This window comes from Ranitomeya variabilis, chromosome 4, assembly GCF_051348905.1.
Source record: "Ranitomeya variabilis isolate aRanVar5 chromosome 4, aRanVar5.hap1, whole genome shotgun sequence".
Lineage (NCBI taxonomy): Eukaryota > Metazoa > Chordata > Amphibia > Anura > Dendrobatidae > Ranitomeya > Ranitomeya variabilis.
Window position 1 is genome coordinate 714,638,136 of NC_135235.1, and position 16,780 is coordinate 714,654,915.

The window sequence follows — 16,780 nt, forward strand, 5'->3', positions numbered from 1 at the left end:
CTGTCAGGTGAGCCGGCTCGGCGAGTGGCAGACAGGAGACGCCCGATACGGGGGCTTGCTCCACAGGTGCCTCAGCAGGGGGTGCATCGCGGGCGGCTGTCAGCCGGCTCTAGCAGCGCCGTGGTTCCGGCTGCAGTGAGGGACAACAGAGGGCCGAGTGTAGCGCGTGTCCCGGGGCCGCCGATCTGTGCTGCGCAGACATCAACCCCCCCTTCCACAAGCAGTGACCATCAGCGGTGGCAGTCCCCGGATAATGCAGGCTCCTACTCCCCGGCACAGACTGTCGCAGGTCCTCTGGAAGCGTCAAGGAGAGCGTCTATCAACAGCTTTCACATGGATCATGGAACATCAGACCACGGAAGGATGACGGAGGATGGGAGATTACATCAGGCTACTGGATCGTCGGCTGCCGGGTCCACAGCGCTCGGGCAGCTTGGTGAGGACACTTCTTTATATTATCCCCCTTTGTTGACTTTGCCTGGGAGTGGTAGTCAGGATGGGGTTCCTGGGGGGGGGGGGTCAGCGGGGGATTAAATATGCTTTTCCACGGGCTGAGAGAGTTAGCTTTCCTGTGAGGTTCTGGGGGTGGTCAGGTTGTTGCCTCCCCATCTACTGCTTGTTTGGGTGGTACGGGTAGGATCTCTGGGCAAGGGGGCACGTTTGGGGAGGTCTCTAATGTACCGGCGGGAAGTTTAAGGAACGAGGGGGGGGGCCGATACGGCCATTTCCTCAGCTACGGTATCGGCGCCTAGCCATGCAGGTGACACGGAAAAAGATGATACAGTGAGGTTAGATTATACAGAACGCGGTGAGGTCTACGTTTGTTTCGAAGGCCCTTTAGGCGCTCATCTTAAAAGCGAGATTACGGAAAAAATATGGAAAGGGGAGTGCGTGGAAATTTTTTCTTTGTTGCCCCTGGAACGGTTTAACTTAGACAGGCCGAGAAGAGATGAGTCAAAGAAAGAGGATGAAGAAAAGAGGAGGTACAGATTGATTCCGAGAACTTTTACAAATTGGCTTCAGGCATTTGCCATTTTGGCCAGTGTAATAGGTGAAAAGGCTCCCGAAAATTGTTCAGGATTATTTTGCTATATGGAAACTATAGGTGAGGCTTACCGAGTGTATGGTGGTTTAGGGTGGTTGAGATACGACAAACAGTTTCGTCAGAGGAAGGCAGTCAGGCCTAGCATTCGGTGGGACCATAAGGATATAGCACTTTGGATGCGGGTGATGGTACCATCCAGAACAGGGAATAGCACTCAGTCCTTTCCCGGGAGCGCGGGGGGGCTATAGCCAGTGAGGACATCCAACGGCCATGCAGAAGGGTTTGTGCATCGCATTCAACGAGGGGTCTTGTAGATTTTGCGCAAAGTGCAAGTTTAAACACGAGTGCACAATCTGCGGTGGCACACACAGATCATCGAAATGTTTCAGGGGAGGCAGACAGAGAGGAGCGGAGGGAGTTGAAAAAAGGGGTGACGCCAATTCGGCTGGGAGAGATGGTGCATTATCTAAATAGATACCCAGATAGGATGGCGGCGAGGTTGTTGGAAGACTGTTTCAGGGACGGTTTTTGAATCCCATCTGTTAATGCGGCAGCCAATTTTTCTAAAAAGAATTTAAAATCGGCTAAACAGTTTCCTGAGGTTGTGACGGAGAAGTTAGACAAAGAAGTCAGTCTGGGCAGGATGGCAGGTCCGTTTGATTGTCCTCCCCTACAGAATTTGAAGGTATCGCCACTAGGTATAGTTCCAAAGAAAGAACCCAATAAATTTAGGATGATACATCATTTGTCCTTTCCTAGGGGATTGTCCGTGAATGACGGCATTGATCCGGAATTGTGCTCGGTGGTTTACACTTCTTTTGATGCAGCTATGCATTGGGTTCGGATGTGCGGTCAGGGAGCCAAGTTAGCGAAGACAGATATTGAAGCGGCGTTCAGGCTTCTACCTGTCCATCCTGATAGTATGCATTTGTTAGGGTGCTATTGGAATGGAGGTTATTTTGTTGACCGTTGTCTTCCCATGGGGTGTTCCCTATCTTGCACGTATTTTGAAACCTTCAGCACCTTTTTGGAATGGGTGGTAAAAGACGTGTCAGGTTTAAATGCATGTATACATTACCTGGATGATTTTTTGTTCAAAGGGGAGGCTCAGACTGCTGACTGTTCAATACTATTGCATTCAATGGAAAAGGTTGCTAAGAGTTTTGGGGTCCCATTAGCTGCAGATAAGACAGTGGGCCCAGTTACTGTTTTGAGTTTCTTAGGTATCGAAATTGATTCGTTGGAAATGGTTTGTAGATTACCAGCGGAAAAAATTGGCGAGTTGCGTGAAGTAGTGTTGAGGGCGCACAAGGCAAAGAAATTGAGATTACGTGAGGTACAGTCGTTGTTAGGCAAGTTAAACTTCGCTTGTCGGATCATGACAATGGGCTGAGCATTTTGCAGGAGGCTATCATTGTCAACAACAGGTGTAAAATCTCCCGTTCATTTTATTAGATTGAGAAAAGAGTTACGAGATGATCTGGCAGTTTGGGCGAGATTTTTGGAGGATTACAATGGTAAGTCTATTTGGATTGAGCCGGTAATAGATGCAGACGCTTTGGATCTGTTTGTCGCAGTGGTCGACGGATGCGGTTTCGGATTGTTTTTTCAGGGTTCTTGGTTGTTCGCTGAATGGCCTGTTTTTTGGAAGGAACACGGGTGGTCAGCAAATCGTGTGCTGACGCACTTGTTTCCCATTTTGGTGGCCTTGTCGTTATGGGGCAAGGTTATCATGAACAAAAAGATACGTTTCCCATGTAGGTCAGAAAGCGAGGTGAGGGTGATAAATTCATTGTCAGCAGATTCCCCATTAGTGGTTAAAATTTTGCAACATATGGTCTTTTTGGGTTTATTGTATAACTTGTGGATCGTAGCCGAAGTCAGGTCATTGGAGAGTAACCCAGTTGTTGTCGCTCTTTCTCATCTCCAGGAGGAACGTCTTCGAGAGCTGGTGCCTCAAGCAAAAGCAGCGGGCATGGAGTGTCCAGTAGAGTTGTGGAATCTGCCTGGCGGGCTTTAGATGGTTTATTGGTGAACTCTCTATCTGTCAGGACCTGGAAGCAATATGATCATGCATGAAAGGTCTGGGAAGATTGTAACGGTTGTATATGGGAGTGTTTACAGGATGAACCCAGATTGCTTTTGTTGATTGGACACCTAAAAGAAAAGGGTTGGTCCGTTTCTAAATTGAATAAGATGCTAACAGGGCTAGCTTTTGGTTTTAAGGCAAGGGGTGTCAAGGATGTGACAAAATCGTTTTTGGTGTGTCAGGCGTTAAAAGGGTGGAAAAACGGTTGGAAAGTCGAGGACTCGAGACGTCCGGTTTCGTATGAGGTGCTTTTGGTTTTAGGCGCACAGTTGCCGACGGTATGCTTATCGCAATGGGAAATTGACCTTTTCAGAGTAGCTTTTGCATTAGCCTTTTTCGGTGCATTTCGCCTCGGGGAGTTAGTCAGCCCCTCCAAATTAATGAAAGGGGGTGAAGATGTCAATGTGTTTGGTGACAGGGTAGAGATTTTACTGCGGTCTTCTAAGACTGATGTTTGGGGTAGAGGGTGCAAAGTGTCTTTGTTTGCGGTTCCAGGTTCCATTATGTGTCCAGTATTGTGCGCAAATAATTTCATTAAACGCGAGGGCGTTTTATCCAACCCTTTTCTGATACACGAAGATGGGTCCTTTTTTGTCGTGATTCCAGTTTATCGCAGTGTTTAAACGGTGTTTGGCAGCTGGGGGTATTTCGTCCACAAATTACAGTGGACACTTGTTTAGGATTGGGGCGGCGACTGAGGCGGCCAGAAGAGGTCTAGGTGAAGAAGTGGTCAAGAGAATTGGTCGGTGGGAATCAATCAGATTCAGATCTTACGTCCGCCCGGATTTAGTGGATTAGGATTTATATGCGTTGTGAAGGAATTTTTCTTAATTACGTTTTTTGTTGTTTGTTTTAGGCAATACATCCCGTTTGGTCTGGATTTTAGGACATTCTTTCGTGTTCTGGGCGGCATTGAGGGCAGTGGTTTGGCCCGACGGGCAGCAGCTGGGGTTCCAGAGAGATTCCGCGACGTTGCGTTGGATCGGGAAGCGCGGGATGGTCTGGAGTCAATTCTTGCTGGAATTTCACCGATTTGTACGTTTAGACCGGGCCCCGGATTTGGTGGTGGTGCATTTGGGTGGAAATGATTTGGGGAAAAGACCTTGCCGGGAACTGATAAAAGACATAAAATTTGACATGTTGCGGTTGTGGGCGTCGTTCCCAAGGTTGATTGTTGTGTGGTCTGACATTGTCCCTCGGAAGGTATGGCGCGGGGCTAGGTCGGTTGAAGGAATAAACAAGGCAAGGATCAAAGTGAATAGGGCAATTTCACGTTTCATGTCACGAAACGGAGCAGTGGTTGTTCGGCACGTTAATTTGGAATCCGGAAAAGGGGAATATTGGAGGTCGGATGGGGTTCACTTGAATGCGGTGGGGACGGACATGTGGTGCTTGGCCATTCAAGAGGGCATTGAAACCGGACTGAAAGTTTGGAGGGACATAAATGTTTGAGGTGTCAGAACATTTAGGTTGGTGGCGGGGGAGGGAGGTCCTCGGAGTTGGTGGAAAGGGCATTGGAGGATTGCAGGGGGGGGGGGGATCTATATTGGTCCTGGACTCCCCCGGAGTGGATTATGAGTGGATGTGGCCGATCAGTCGGTGGAACGGATAATTATGGGACTTGGTATTGGTTTTGGCCGGGCTGGTCATTAGCTGCCTCCGAGCTGGTGCTTTGCGGCTGGGGGTAAGACTAAGCCTGGAGGCCAAAAGAAATATTAAAGGTGAACTTTGGAAATCCTTAATTTGGGGCTTCGAGGACCATCCCTTCCGAGTTTGGGTTGTTGTTTTATTTTTGTAATTGTATGTTAACCCCTTCCTGACGTCGGACGGGATAGTACGTCCGACGTCAGGTCCCCTGCTTTGATGCAGGGCTCCGCGGTGAGCCCGCATCAAAGCCAGGACATGTCAGCTATTTTGAACAGCTGACATGTGCCCGCAATAGGTGCGGGCAGAATCGCGATCTGCCCGCGCCTATTAACTAGTTAAATGCCGCTGTCAAACGCAGACAGCGGCATTTAACTACCGCATCTGGCCGGGCGGCCGGATATGACGTCATCGCCGACCCCCGTCACATGATCGGAGGTCGGCGATGCTTCTGAATGGTAACCATAGAGGTCCTTGAGACCTCTATGGTTACTGATCCTCGGGAGCTGTGAGCGCCACCCTGTGGTCGGCGCTCACAGCACACCTGCAATTCTGCTGTGTAGCAGCGATCTTATGATCGCTGCTACATAGCAGAGCCGATCGGGTTGTGCCTGCTTGTAGCCTCCCATGGAGGCTATTGAAGCATGGCAAAAGTGAAAAAAAAAAAAGTTAAAAAAAATGTGAAAAAAATAAAAAAAACATAAAAGTTTAAATCACCCCCCTTTCGCCCCGATCAAAATAAATCAATAAACAAAAAATCAAACATACACATATTTGGTATCGCCGCGTTCAGAATCGCCCGATCTATCAATAAAAAACAAGCATTAACCTGATCGCTAAACGGCGTAACGAGAAAAAAAATCGAAACGCCAGAATTACGTTTTTTTGGTCGCCGCGACATTGCATTAAAATGCAATAAGGGGCGATCAAAAGAATGTATCTGCATCAAAATGCTATCATTAAAAACGCCAGCTCGGCACGCAAAAAATAAGCTTTCAACTGACCCCAGATCACGAAAAATGGAGACGCTACGAGTATCGGAAAATGGCGCAATTTTTTTTTTTTAGCAAAGTTTGGAATTTTTTTTCACCACATAGGTAACATATAACCTAGACATGTTAGGTGTCTATGAACTCGTAATGACCTGGAGAATCATAATGGTAGGTCGGTTTTAGCATTTAGTGAACCTAGCAAAAAATCCAAGCAAAAAACAAGTGTCGGATTGCACTTTTTTTGCAATTTCACCGCACTTGGAATTTTTTTCCTGTTTTTTTGTACACGACATGGTAAAACCAATGATGTCGTTCAAAAGTACAACTCGTCCCGCAAAAAATAAGCCCTCAAATGGCCAAATTGACGGAAAAATAAAAAAGTTATGGCTCTGGGAAGGAGGGGAGTGAAAAACGAAAACGGAAAATCCCACGGTCATGAAGGGGTTAATAAAAAAGGCTGCTGTGGCCATTTAATCCAAGATTTGGTGTTATGTCATTTTTGGGTATTTTATTTAATGTTATTATAGGTTGGGGGGGTGTAATAGTTAAAAGTTGTGGGAAATAGGGTATAGTCATCACAGGCGCTTGTGAGTCAAATGTACCCCACACGTTATGCATCGTCAGACGCACGGCAAGTTAAAATCTGTTGCCTTGCGGGAGATCATAAGCTGGCAGCTGATGTCAGAGGGCACGTTGACAGCGTATAATGACACTCACATATGATGGTACACACCTCAGATGTATCAGGTGGAGGACACCGCTGGACCTCAGCCTGGTCAGGATAAACTTTTTTTTTTGTAAAGCTGCAGTATGACGCTGCATTATACTACTATGGGGGTGCATTATACTACTATGGGGGTGCATTATACTATGAAGTGCATCATACCACTATGGGAGGGCATTATACTATGAGGTGCATTATACTATGAAGTGCATTATACCACTATGGGAGGGCATTATACTATGAGATGCATTATACTACTATGGAGGTGCATTATACTACTATGGAGGTGCATTATACTACTATGGGGGTGCATCATACTATTATGGGGGTGCATTATAGTACTATAGAGGTGCATTATATTCCTAAGGGGATGCATTATTCAACTATATATGACTATGGGATGCATTATACAGATGCAGAGTTTTTCTATGAGTGGGCAGTGGTACTGTGGATGGTTCGAGAGTTGTAGACGGAGCTGGGGGGGGGGGGGGTTGTAGCCTGGGCAGAGTCCCAAGTGGGCCCGAAAGTTTTGCCAGTATGGGACACCGAAATTCCTGGTGGCAGCCCTGCCTGCCATCTGCACCGCTCTCATTACACAAGTATAAAACATATAATACTGGTGAATAAAACAAGACTGAGCACAAGACCTTCACAGCCGTCTACACATCAGAGGGGAGATCTCATGACACCTTCTCTCCATCTACCTGATGATCCTGAGGAACATTGGGATCTTCTTGTTTACAGTCCTGTGGAAGAAGAGGATTGGGACATCTCTCTGGTGTTGTCCTCCTACTGGATAGAACTGGAGGAAGCACATACAGGGACTGAATTCATTCTTTACATACAGATAATTATAGGCCGTATGTATTTAGTCCTGTCTATTACCTGGTGATGTGAGGGGCTGGGGAACCTCCATTATGATGTCCTTGTATACATCTTTGTGTCCTGCTAAATACTCCCACTCCTCCATGGAGAAATAGACGGCGACATCCTGACACCTTATAGGAACCTGACACACACAATGATACCGTTATCCCCAGAAACCTTCACAGTGTTACTGTATAATGTCCCAGCAGTGTCACCTCTCCAGTCAGCAGCTCAATCATCTTGTAAGCGAGTTCTAGGATCTTCTGGTCATTGATGTCCTCATGTATCAGGTGAGGTGGAGTCCCCGTGACTGGGCTTAGGGGTCTTCCCAATCCCTCAGACACAGGGTCCTGACAGCGTTCACTAGAGGTCTTCTTCACTACTGTGTAATCCTGGTTATAAAGAGACACATTAATAAATCTCACTACAGACATTTCCAGAGTCCTCACCTCCCCAGTTCTGTCCATCTGTTATTCCCATAGATAAGAATGATGTAATGTGATGTCATCAGAATCTCTCACCTCTCCAGTAAGCCGGAAGAGGATCTCTAGGGTGAGGTGTAATATCCTCTCCGCCATCTTGTATCTGTCCATATCCATCCTTAATGGGTAAATCAGGAAAATTCTCTTATATAGAAGATCTTCACTGAGAGGATCCGATATTGTAGAGACCTGAATCAGAAGAAGATGAGCCGATGTAACATCATAAGAATCCTGTGTAATAATACAATTACTGGAGATAATAAGGGAAACACATGAGTGATTATTTTACAGTATTTGGTTTTCTTCTTTACATCTACTAATAAAACCTATATACACGGCTCAAAAAATAAAGGGAACACTAAAATACCACATCCTAGATATCACTTAATGAAATATTTCGGTTGCAAATTTTTATGCGTTACATAGTGGAATGTGTTGAGAACAATAAAACATAAAAATGATCAATGTAAATCAAAATGAATATCCCATGGAGGTCTGGATTTGGAATGATACTCAAAATCAAAAAGGAAAATCGAATTACAGGCTGATCCAACTTCAGTGGAAATGCCTCAAGACAAGGAAATTATGTTCAGTTGTGTGTGTGTGTGTTGCCTCTATGTGCCTGTATGACCTCCCTACAAGCCTGGGCATACTCCTGATGAGGCGGCGAATGGTCTCCTGAGGGATCTCCTCCCAGACCTGGACTAAAGCATCCGCCAACTCCTGAACAGTCTGTTGTGCAACGTGACGTTGATGGATCATGCAAGACATGATGTCCCAGATGTGTTCAATCGGATTCAGGTCTGGGGAACGGGCAGGCCAGTCCGTAGCTTCAATGCCTTCATCTTGCAGGAACTGCTGACACACTCCAGCCACATGAGGTCTGACATTGTCCTGCATTAGGAGGAACCCAGGGCCAACTGCACCTGCATATGGTCTCACAAGGGGTCTGAGGATCTCATCTCGGTACCTAATGACAGTCAGGCTACCTCTGGCAAGCACATGGATGGCTATGTGGCCCTCCAAAGGAATGCCACCCCACACGATTACTGACCCACTGCCAAACCGGTCATGCTGAAGGATGTTGCAGGCAGCAGATCGCTCTCCACGGCGGCTCTACACTCCGTCACGTCTGTCACATGTGCTCAGTGTGAACCTGCTTTCATCTGTGAAGAGCACAGGGCACCAGTGGCGAATTTGCCAATCCTGGTCTTCTGTGGCAAACGCCAATCGTCCTGCACTGTGTTGGGCTGTGAGCACAACCCATGAGGAAATCACAGCTAGAATAAGATTGTTCCTGTACAGAAAAATTGAACAAAGAAATTCACCGTGTAAAAACTGTACTTAAAAAATTACCTTTAATTACGTCTTAACGCAGTAAGGTGATAACAAGGACCACTACCACCATTTAAAAGATACCAGGAGGTGCCTGTACCCATCACTAAACTGAACTGTTCCTACCTACCAGCGGAGGTTGGCACCCTACACCTGGGCAATGGCACCCCCGATCACTGGCGACTGTCCCTCCTACCCCTATCCAGCCCTGTGGGATGGGGAAAGGAATAGGAGAGATATTGAAATGAGAGTTTGTTTGGACAGTATACCACAATTATAGTGATTGAAGAGATTGCTAAGACCGGCACAATAGCAACATGGATGAACATGCACCGTATCATGCAGCACACTATGAAGGGGTATCGTTTCCTTATGTGTCTGAACTCCAAAGCCTGCTATTGTGCCGGTCATAGCAATTTCTTCAGCAGCTAAGTAGTCTCTTTATACTATGTATACTTTATTCACTCCTGATGAACCTTGAAAGGGGAAATGAGTGTTTCAGAGCTCTGAGGTTTGTTTTTTTTTTTTCATAACTTCTTGATTTGATGACATGTACCTGTTCTTTAACATGCAGCTGAGCCTTATCTGGTTTTGAATATTTTTGGGCTTATTGCTTAACCCCTTTCTGCCATCGGACGTACTGTCCCGTCCATGTGACCTGAGACTTAAAGGGACTGTCCTCCATAGTACACGCCTGCGTAAGGCAAGATTGCCTTGTGCAGGCATGTACTACAGAGGACAGAGAATGAACTTCAATCCAATATTGCAGCCAGCATGCAGCCAGCGGGTAAGGAAAGGGTTTATCAAACACCCGAAAACCCCACCCCTATGGCTGAAGATTGTTCCCTCCAAATTCAGGTGACAGAGTCCCTTTAATTCCCATGGATGGGATAGTATGTCATACCCGATCAGCCGCGCTCACAGGGGGAGCACGGTTGATCACAGCCGAGTGTCAGCCGATTATCACAGCTGACATCCGGCACTGTGACAGCTCCTGGCACTTTAACCCCCGAAACACTGCGATTAAACATGATCACAGCATTCCGGTGGCATAGGGAATGCTTCAGGGATGGGGCTCCTTGCGTGCTTCCCTGAGACCCTCGGAACAATGCGATGTTATCGCGCTGTTCCAAGGGTCTCCTTCGTAATCCTCACTGCAGACCCAGGATCCAAGATGGCCGAGGGGGTCCTTCCGGGTCCTGCAGGGAGGTTGGCTTGTGAGCAAAGTGTCAGATCAGCGATCTGATAATATATAGTGATGTCCCCCCGTGGGGCAAAGTAAAAAAAGTTTAAAAAAAAAAATTACACTGTAGAAATATTTTTTTTAAAAATCCTAAATAAAGAGAAAAAAATATTGTTCCAATAAATACATTTCTTTATGTAAATAAAAAATAAATAAAAGTACACCAGTATCGCCACTTCTGTAACAACCTGACCTATAAAACTGTCCCACTAATTAACACCTTCAGTGAACACCGTAAAAAAAAAACCCACACGTGGCAAAACATGATGCTTTATCATACCGCCGAACAAAAAGTGGAAAAACACGCGGTCAAAAAGACAGATATAAATAAACATAGTACTGCTGAAAACGTCATCTTGTCCTGCCAAAAATCGAGCCACCATACAGCGTCATTAGCGAAACAAATAAAAAGTTATAGCCCTCAGAATAAAGTGATGCAAAAATTATTTTTTATATAAAATTGTTTTTATTGTATAAAAGCGCCAAAGCATAAAAAAAAAGATATAAATGAGATATCGCTGTAATCGTACTGACCCGAAGAATAAAACTGCTTTATCAATTTTACCAAACGCAGAACGGTAGGCACCCCTCCAAAAAAGAAATTCATGAATTGCTGGTTTTTGTTCATGCTGCCTCACAAAAATCGGAATAAAAAGAGATCAAAAAAGTCACGTGCCCGAAAATTGGTACCAATAAAAACATCAACTTGTTCAGCAAAAAACAAGACCTCACGTGACTCTGTTGACCAAAATATGGAAAAATTATAGCTTCCAAAATATGGTGACGCAAAAACTATTTTTTGCAATAAAAAGCGTCTTTTAGTGTGTGACAGCTGCCAAATATAAAAACCCGCTATAAATAGTAAATCAAACCCCCCTATAAATAGTAAATCAAACCCCCCTTTATCATCACCTTAGTTAGGGAAAAATAATAAAATAAAAAAAATGTATTAATTTTCCCATTAGGGTTGGGGCTAAAGTTAGGGTTGGGATTACATTTACGGTTGGGATTAGGGTTAGGGGTGTGTCAGGGTTAGGTGTGCTTAGGATTATGGTTGAGATTAGGGTTAGGGGTGTGTTGGGAGTTAGGGGTGTGGTTAGAGTTGGAATTAGGGTTAGGGGTGTGTTGGGGTTAAGGGTGTACTCGGGTTAGGGGTGTGGTTAGGGTTGGGATTAGGGTTAGGGGTGTGTTCGGGTTAGGGTTGGAGTTAGAATTGGGAGGTTTCCTCTGTTTAGACACATCAGGGGCTCTCCAAAAGCAACATGGCATCCGATCTCAATTCCAGCCAATTCTGCGTTGAAAAAGTAAAACAATGCTCCTTCCCTTCCGAGCTCTCTTGTAGGCCCAAACAGGGGTTTATCCCAATATATGGGGTAGCAGCATATTCAGGACAACTATTGGGGTCCAATTTCTCTAGTTACCCTTAGGAAAATAAAAATTGGGGGGCTAAAATTCATTTTTGTGGGAAAAAAGATTTTTTATTTTCATGGCTCTGCATTATAAACTGTAGTGAAAAACTTGGGGGTTCAAAGTTCTCACAACACATCTAGATAAGTTCCTTTGGGGGTCTAGTTTCCAATATGGGGTCACTTGTGGGGGGTTTCTACTGTTTAGGTGCATGAGGGGCTCTGCAAAGGCAACGTGACGCCTGCAGACCATCAAAGTCTGCATTCCAAACGGCGCTCCTTCCCTTCCGAGCTCTGCCATGCGCCCAACAGTAGTTTACCCCCACACATGGGGTATCAGCGTACTCAGGACAATTTGTACAACTTTTGGGGTCCAATTTCTGCTGTTATTCTTGGTAAAATAAAACAAATTGGATCTGAAGTAAATTTTGTGTGAAAAAGTGAAATGTTCATTTTTTTTTTTAAACATTCCAAATATTCCTGTGAAACACCTGAAAGGTTAATAAACTTCTTGAATGTGGTTTTGAGCATCTTGAGGAGTGCAGTTTTTTAGAATGGTGTCATGGATCGCCCCCAGGTGCAGGGCAGTGGGGTACTCGGTACCGGGTCCCTCTGTCTCGATTCTGGGGATGTCACAGTGGCCCGACCCGGTCCGTGGCCCTGCTAAGGAGCGCCCAATTAAAGGTATAGTTTGTCAAGTGTTTGTGACGCCACCTGTGGTATTCGGTCAGGGTGACCGACGCTGCTAGGGGTCCGCTGGGGTGATGGAATGGCAGCTAGATGTTATACCTTCCCACAGGTGAAGTATGACCCCAGGGCTTCCCTTGATGAGTAGGTGGTAATGGTGGGTGCTGTAAGGCACGACGAGGACACAAAGGTTGCAGTCTCTTTACCTTTTACTGAAGACTTCAGCGTCCACAGTACCGTTCACAGGGCTGGCTGAGTCTGGCCGGTCCGAAGGCACATCCAGAGTTCCCTTTGCAGGTGGAAATCAGTAGCCTTCCTACTAGCGCCTGTGTGTTGTAGTACCTCCCTGCTGAGCACCACGGGATAGTCCTCACAACTGTCGTGTATATTTCTGTTTCTCTCTCTCCCCATCCCCCAGATGGTATGGATAGGACGACCCGTATGATGGGGTAGGTCTGGAGCTATTTTATAGGGACCCTAGTGACGCCCCTCTCCCACAATTTGCCTCCGTTGTCTTCATTAGGTTAAAGATTGGGTAGCCAACTTGGAGTTAACTGTCCTGCCATTGTTTGAAGTAATGCGTAGAGCCAATTACTCCCTCGGTGTTCCGGCCACGCGCCTCAGAAGGATGTTGCCGATCTTAAGGCAGGACTCCTCCTGGTATTAACTCCTTGTGCTGTGATCTCGTTTCTCACTTCTCCACAATATACTTCGCTTCTTGTCCTTTGTTAGGATGCTGCCGCAATGAGGTGCAGGTGCAGCTCCGTAACGTTCTATCTCTTGCTATGTCTCTGACAGGATCCCACCCGACAGGGACCTCTGTCTGCAGCTCAGATGTTCCTCCTTCTCTCCCCGTCTGCCTGACAGGTCTTCTCTGGGTCTCATTCAGGCAGCTTCTCTCTAACTTCCTATCCAACCCCCAGTTTTACCCCAGTGTGAGGAGTGGCCTAATAGATAGAACCCTTTGCTCCCCCTGGTGGTTGGAGTGTGAAGTGTAGTGTGTGACTGTGATACCTGGTCAGGTGAACTCCTTTAGTACCATCAGACGTAATATCACTCCCCCTGATGGAAGAGCGACATTACTGCAACGACCAGGACTCTGGGGCGCTGCATGTCACACTTGGGTATTTTCTATTATATCGATCCCTCAAAGTGACTTCAAATGTAATGTGGTCCCTAAAAAAAATATGGTGTTGTAAAAATGAGAAATTGCTGGTCAACCCTTATAACTCCCTAACAAAACAAAAAAAAATTTTGGTTCCAAAATTGTGCTGATGTAAAGTAGACATGTGGGAAATGTTACTTATTTTGTGTGTGACATATCTCTGTGATTTAAGGGCATGAAAATTCAAAGTTGGAAAAAAAATTTCCACAGATAAATGCAAGTAATGTTGAGGAAATTTTACCACTAACATGAAGTACAATATGTCATGAGAAAACACTGTCAGAATCACCGGGATCCGTTGAAGCGTTCCAGAGTAATAACCTCATAAATGAACAGTGGTCAGAATTGTAAAAATTGGCCCGGTCATTAACATGCAAACCACCCTTGGGGTTAAGGGGTGAATGCCCTGGGATCATGCAATATTTATGCAGGCTATGATATTTATATATGACATTGGCCATCTGTTTAGTTCCTACTCAGACATTATAACTATTTGCCCTATAAGAGGAACTGGAACTATATTGATCATTTATTAGTTTGAGCTCACTTGTATGTTAACTTGGGATAGTAAACTGTTGAGTCTAACATATCATTGCCATCATTGTTAGACTTCACCCCTTCACTGCCCCTCATATGGAAATTTCCTTATGGTCTTAGGGTTAGGAGGGACAGCCGTCTGGAGCGGGGGCACCAACAAAATCGTAAATATCATATAGGGTGCCAACCTCCGCTGATAGGCAGGAGATAGATAAGGGTAAGGCCCCTTCAATTCATTTTGACCCCTCATCAAGTCTATATTATCTTTTACAACCCCCTTTATCTTGGGTATGTGAAAATCTAAATATATTTTCACTCACGTGGTTTACTACCCCACATTAAAATTTTGGCAGTAATAATAAAAAAGTAAGATCAATCCCCCACACTATAATTGTGGTATACTGTCCAAACAAATTCATTTCATTATCTCTCCTCCTATTTCTTTCCTCATCCCACAGGGCTGGATAGGGGTAGGAGGGACAGTCGATGGGGAGCGGGGTTGCCATTGCGCAACTGTAGGATGCCAACCTCCGCTGGTAGGTAGGAACAGTTCAGTTTAGTGGGTACAGGCGTCTCCTGTTATCTTTTAAATGGTGGTAGTGGTCTTTAATATCACCTTACTGCGTTAAAAAAAAATTACCTTTTAATTATGTCTTAACTACAGTTTTTACACAGTGAATTTTTTTCTGTGAGCACAACCCCCATCTTTGGACATCGGTCACTCAGACCATCTTCATGGAGTCGGTTTATAGCCGTTTGTGCAGACACATGCACATTTGTGGCCTGCTGGAGGTCATTTTGCAGGGCTCCTCCTGTTCCTTCTTGCACAAAGTCTGAGCCCCTTCCACATCTCCTGGTCTACTGGCCTGTCTTCTGCTAGAGCCTCCAGCCTCTGGACACTACGCTGAGACACAGCAAAACTTCTTGCCACAGCTCACATCGATGTGCAATCCTGGATGAGCTGCACTACCTGAGCCACTTATGTGGGTTCTACTGTAGAGTTCGTCTCTTGCTACCATGAGTGTGTAAGCACAACCAACATTCAAAAGTGACCAAAACATCAGCCAGATAGCATTGGTACAGAGATGTGGTCTGTGGTCCCCACCTGCAGAACTACTCTTTTATTGAGTGTGTCTTGATAATTGCAAATAATGTCCAGCTGTTGTCTATTCTATTAGCACAACAGCATGTGAAATTGGTTGTCAAACAGTGTTGCTTCCCAAGTGGACAGTTTGATTTCACAGAAGTTTGATTAAGGGTACCGTCACACAGTGGAATTTTGATCGCTACGACGGCACGATTCGTGACGTTGCAGCGTCGTATGATTATCGCTCCAGCGTCGTAGACTGCGGTCACACTTTGCAATCACGGCGCTGGAGCGATGCCGAAGTCCCCGGGTAACCAGGGTAAACATCGGGTTACTAAGCGCAGGGCCGCGCTTAGTAACCCGATATTTACCGTGGTTACCAGCGTAAAAGTAAAAAAAACAAACCGTACATACTCACCATCTGATGTCCGTCAGGTCCCTTGCCGTCTGCTTCCTGCTCTGACTGAGATCCGGCCGTACAGTGAGAGCAGAGCGCAGCAGTGACATCACCGCTGTGATCTGCTCTCACTTTCCGGCCGGCAGACAGTCAGAGTGGGAAGCAGACGGCAAGGGACCTGACGGACATCAGATGGTGAGTATGTACGGTTTGTTTTTTTTTACTTTTACGCTGGTAACCACGGTAAACATCGGATTACTAAGCGCGGCCCTGCGCTTAGTAACCCGATGTTTACCCTGGTTACCAGCGAACGCATCGCTGGATCGCTGTCACACACAACGATCCAGCGATGAAAGCGGGAGATCCAGCGACGAAAGAAAGTTTCAAACGATCTGCTACGACGTACGATTCTCAGCAGGGTCCCTGATCGCAGTAGCGTGTCAGACACTGCGAGATCGTAACGATATCGCTAGAACGTCACGAATCGTGCCGTCGTAGCGATCAAAATAGCACTGTGTGACGGTACCCTTACTTGTAGTTATAGTCTGTTGTTTAAGTGTTCCCTTTATTTTTTTGAGCAGTGTATTTTAGGCCGCAGACAACAAGCAGTTTCTTCCTCGGAGTCGGTAGCTGAATACGTTCCTCATAGACTCCTCTTCCATAACGCTAATTCTCATCTCATTTACCTAAACTGGAATCGGCATTAGCAATACTGCAGGAGATATTCATTACGTGACATGAGAAATAACTACTTCTTGATGAGAATGACATCATCTTCTACTACGGCTCTAGAAACATATTTGTCCACTGACCCCATCACCACCGGCCGTCTATATGAATGATTCCCGATTCCCCGCACTGTAATCTTCTAGCACATTAGATCTCATGTCTGAGTCACACACAGAACTTTGAGGCTTTTATAAAAAGTGTCATGCTGCTACAGTGCAGTATAACACAACCTCCACCAGAGGGAGCTTGAGAGGGAAGTGAGACTGCGTACACAGAGAAGCACTGCAGAGCAGCAGCATAGGCACCACCAAGTGCCGAGAGAGTGGTCCAACAAGCCGAGTCAAAAAACAA

At 45.8% G+C, this 16,780-nt stretch overlaps 1 protein-coding gene across 1 annotated transcript in view; it reads right to left on the reverse strand.

The window, feature by feature from the left end:
• Positions 1-2,925: 2,925 nt before the first annotated feature.
• The window catches only part of LOC143768239 (uncharacterized), a 28,332-nt gene continuing 14,477 nt past the window's right edge, over positions 2,926-16,780 (reverse strand). Inside the window, exons 2-6 of the mRNA XM_077256932.1 lie at positions 7,883-8,032; positions 7,577-7,753; positions 7,380-7,503; positions 7,199-7,296; positions 2,926-3,099 (exon numbers count right to left, since the gene is read on the reverse strand). Of these exons, the coding sequence (XP_077113047.1) occupies positions 2,926-3,099; positions 7,199-7,296; positions 7,380-7,503; positions 7,577-7,753; positions 7,883-8,032 (723 nt within the window). The remainder of the gene's footprint in view (positions 3,100-7,198; positions 7,297-7,379; positions 7,504-7,576; positions 7,754-7,882; positions 8,033-16,780) is intronic.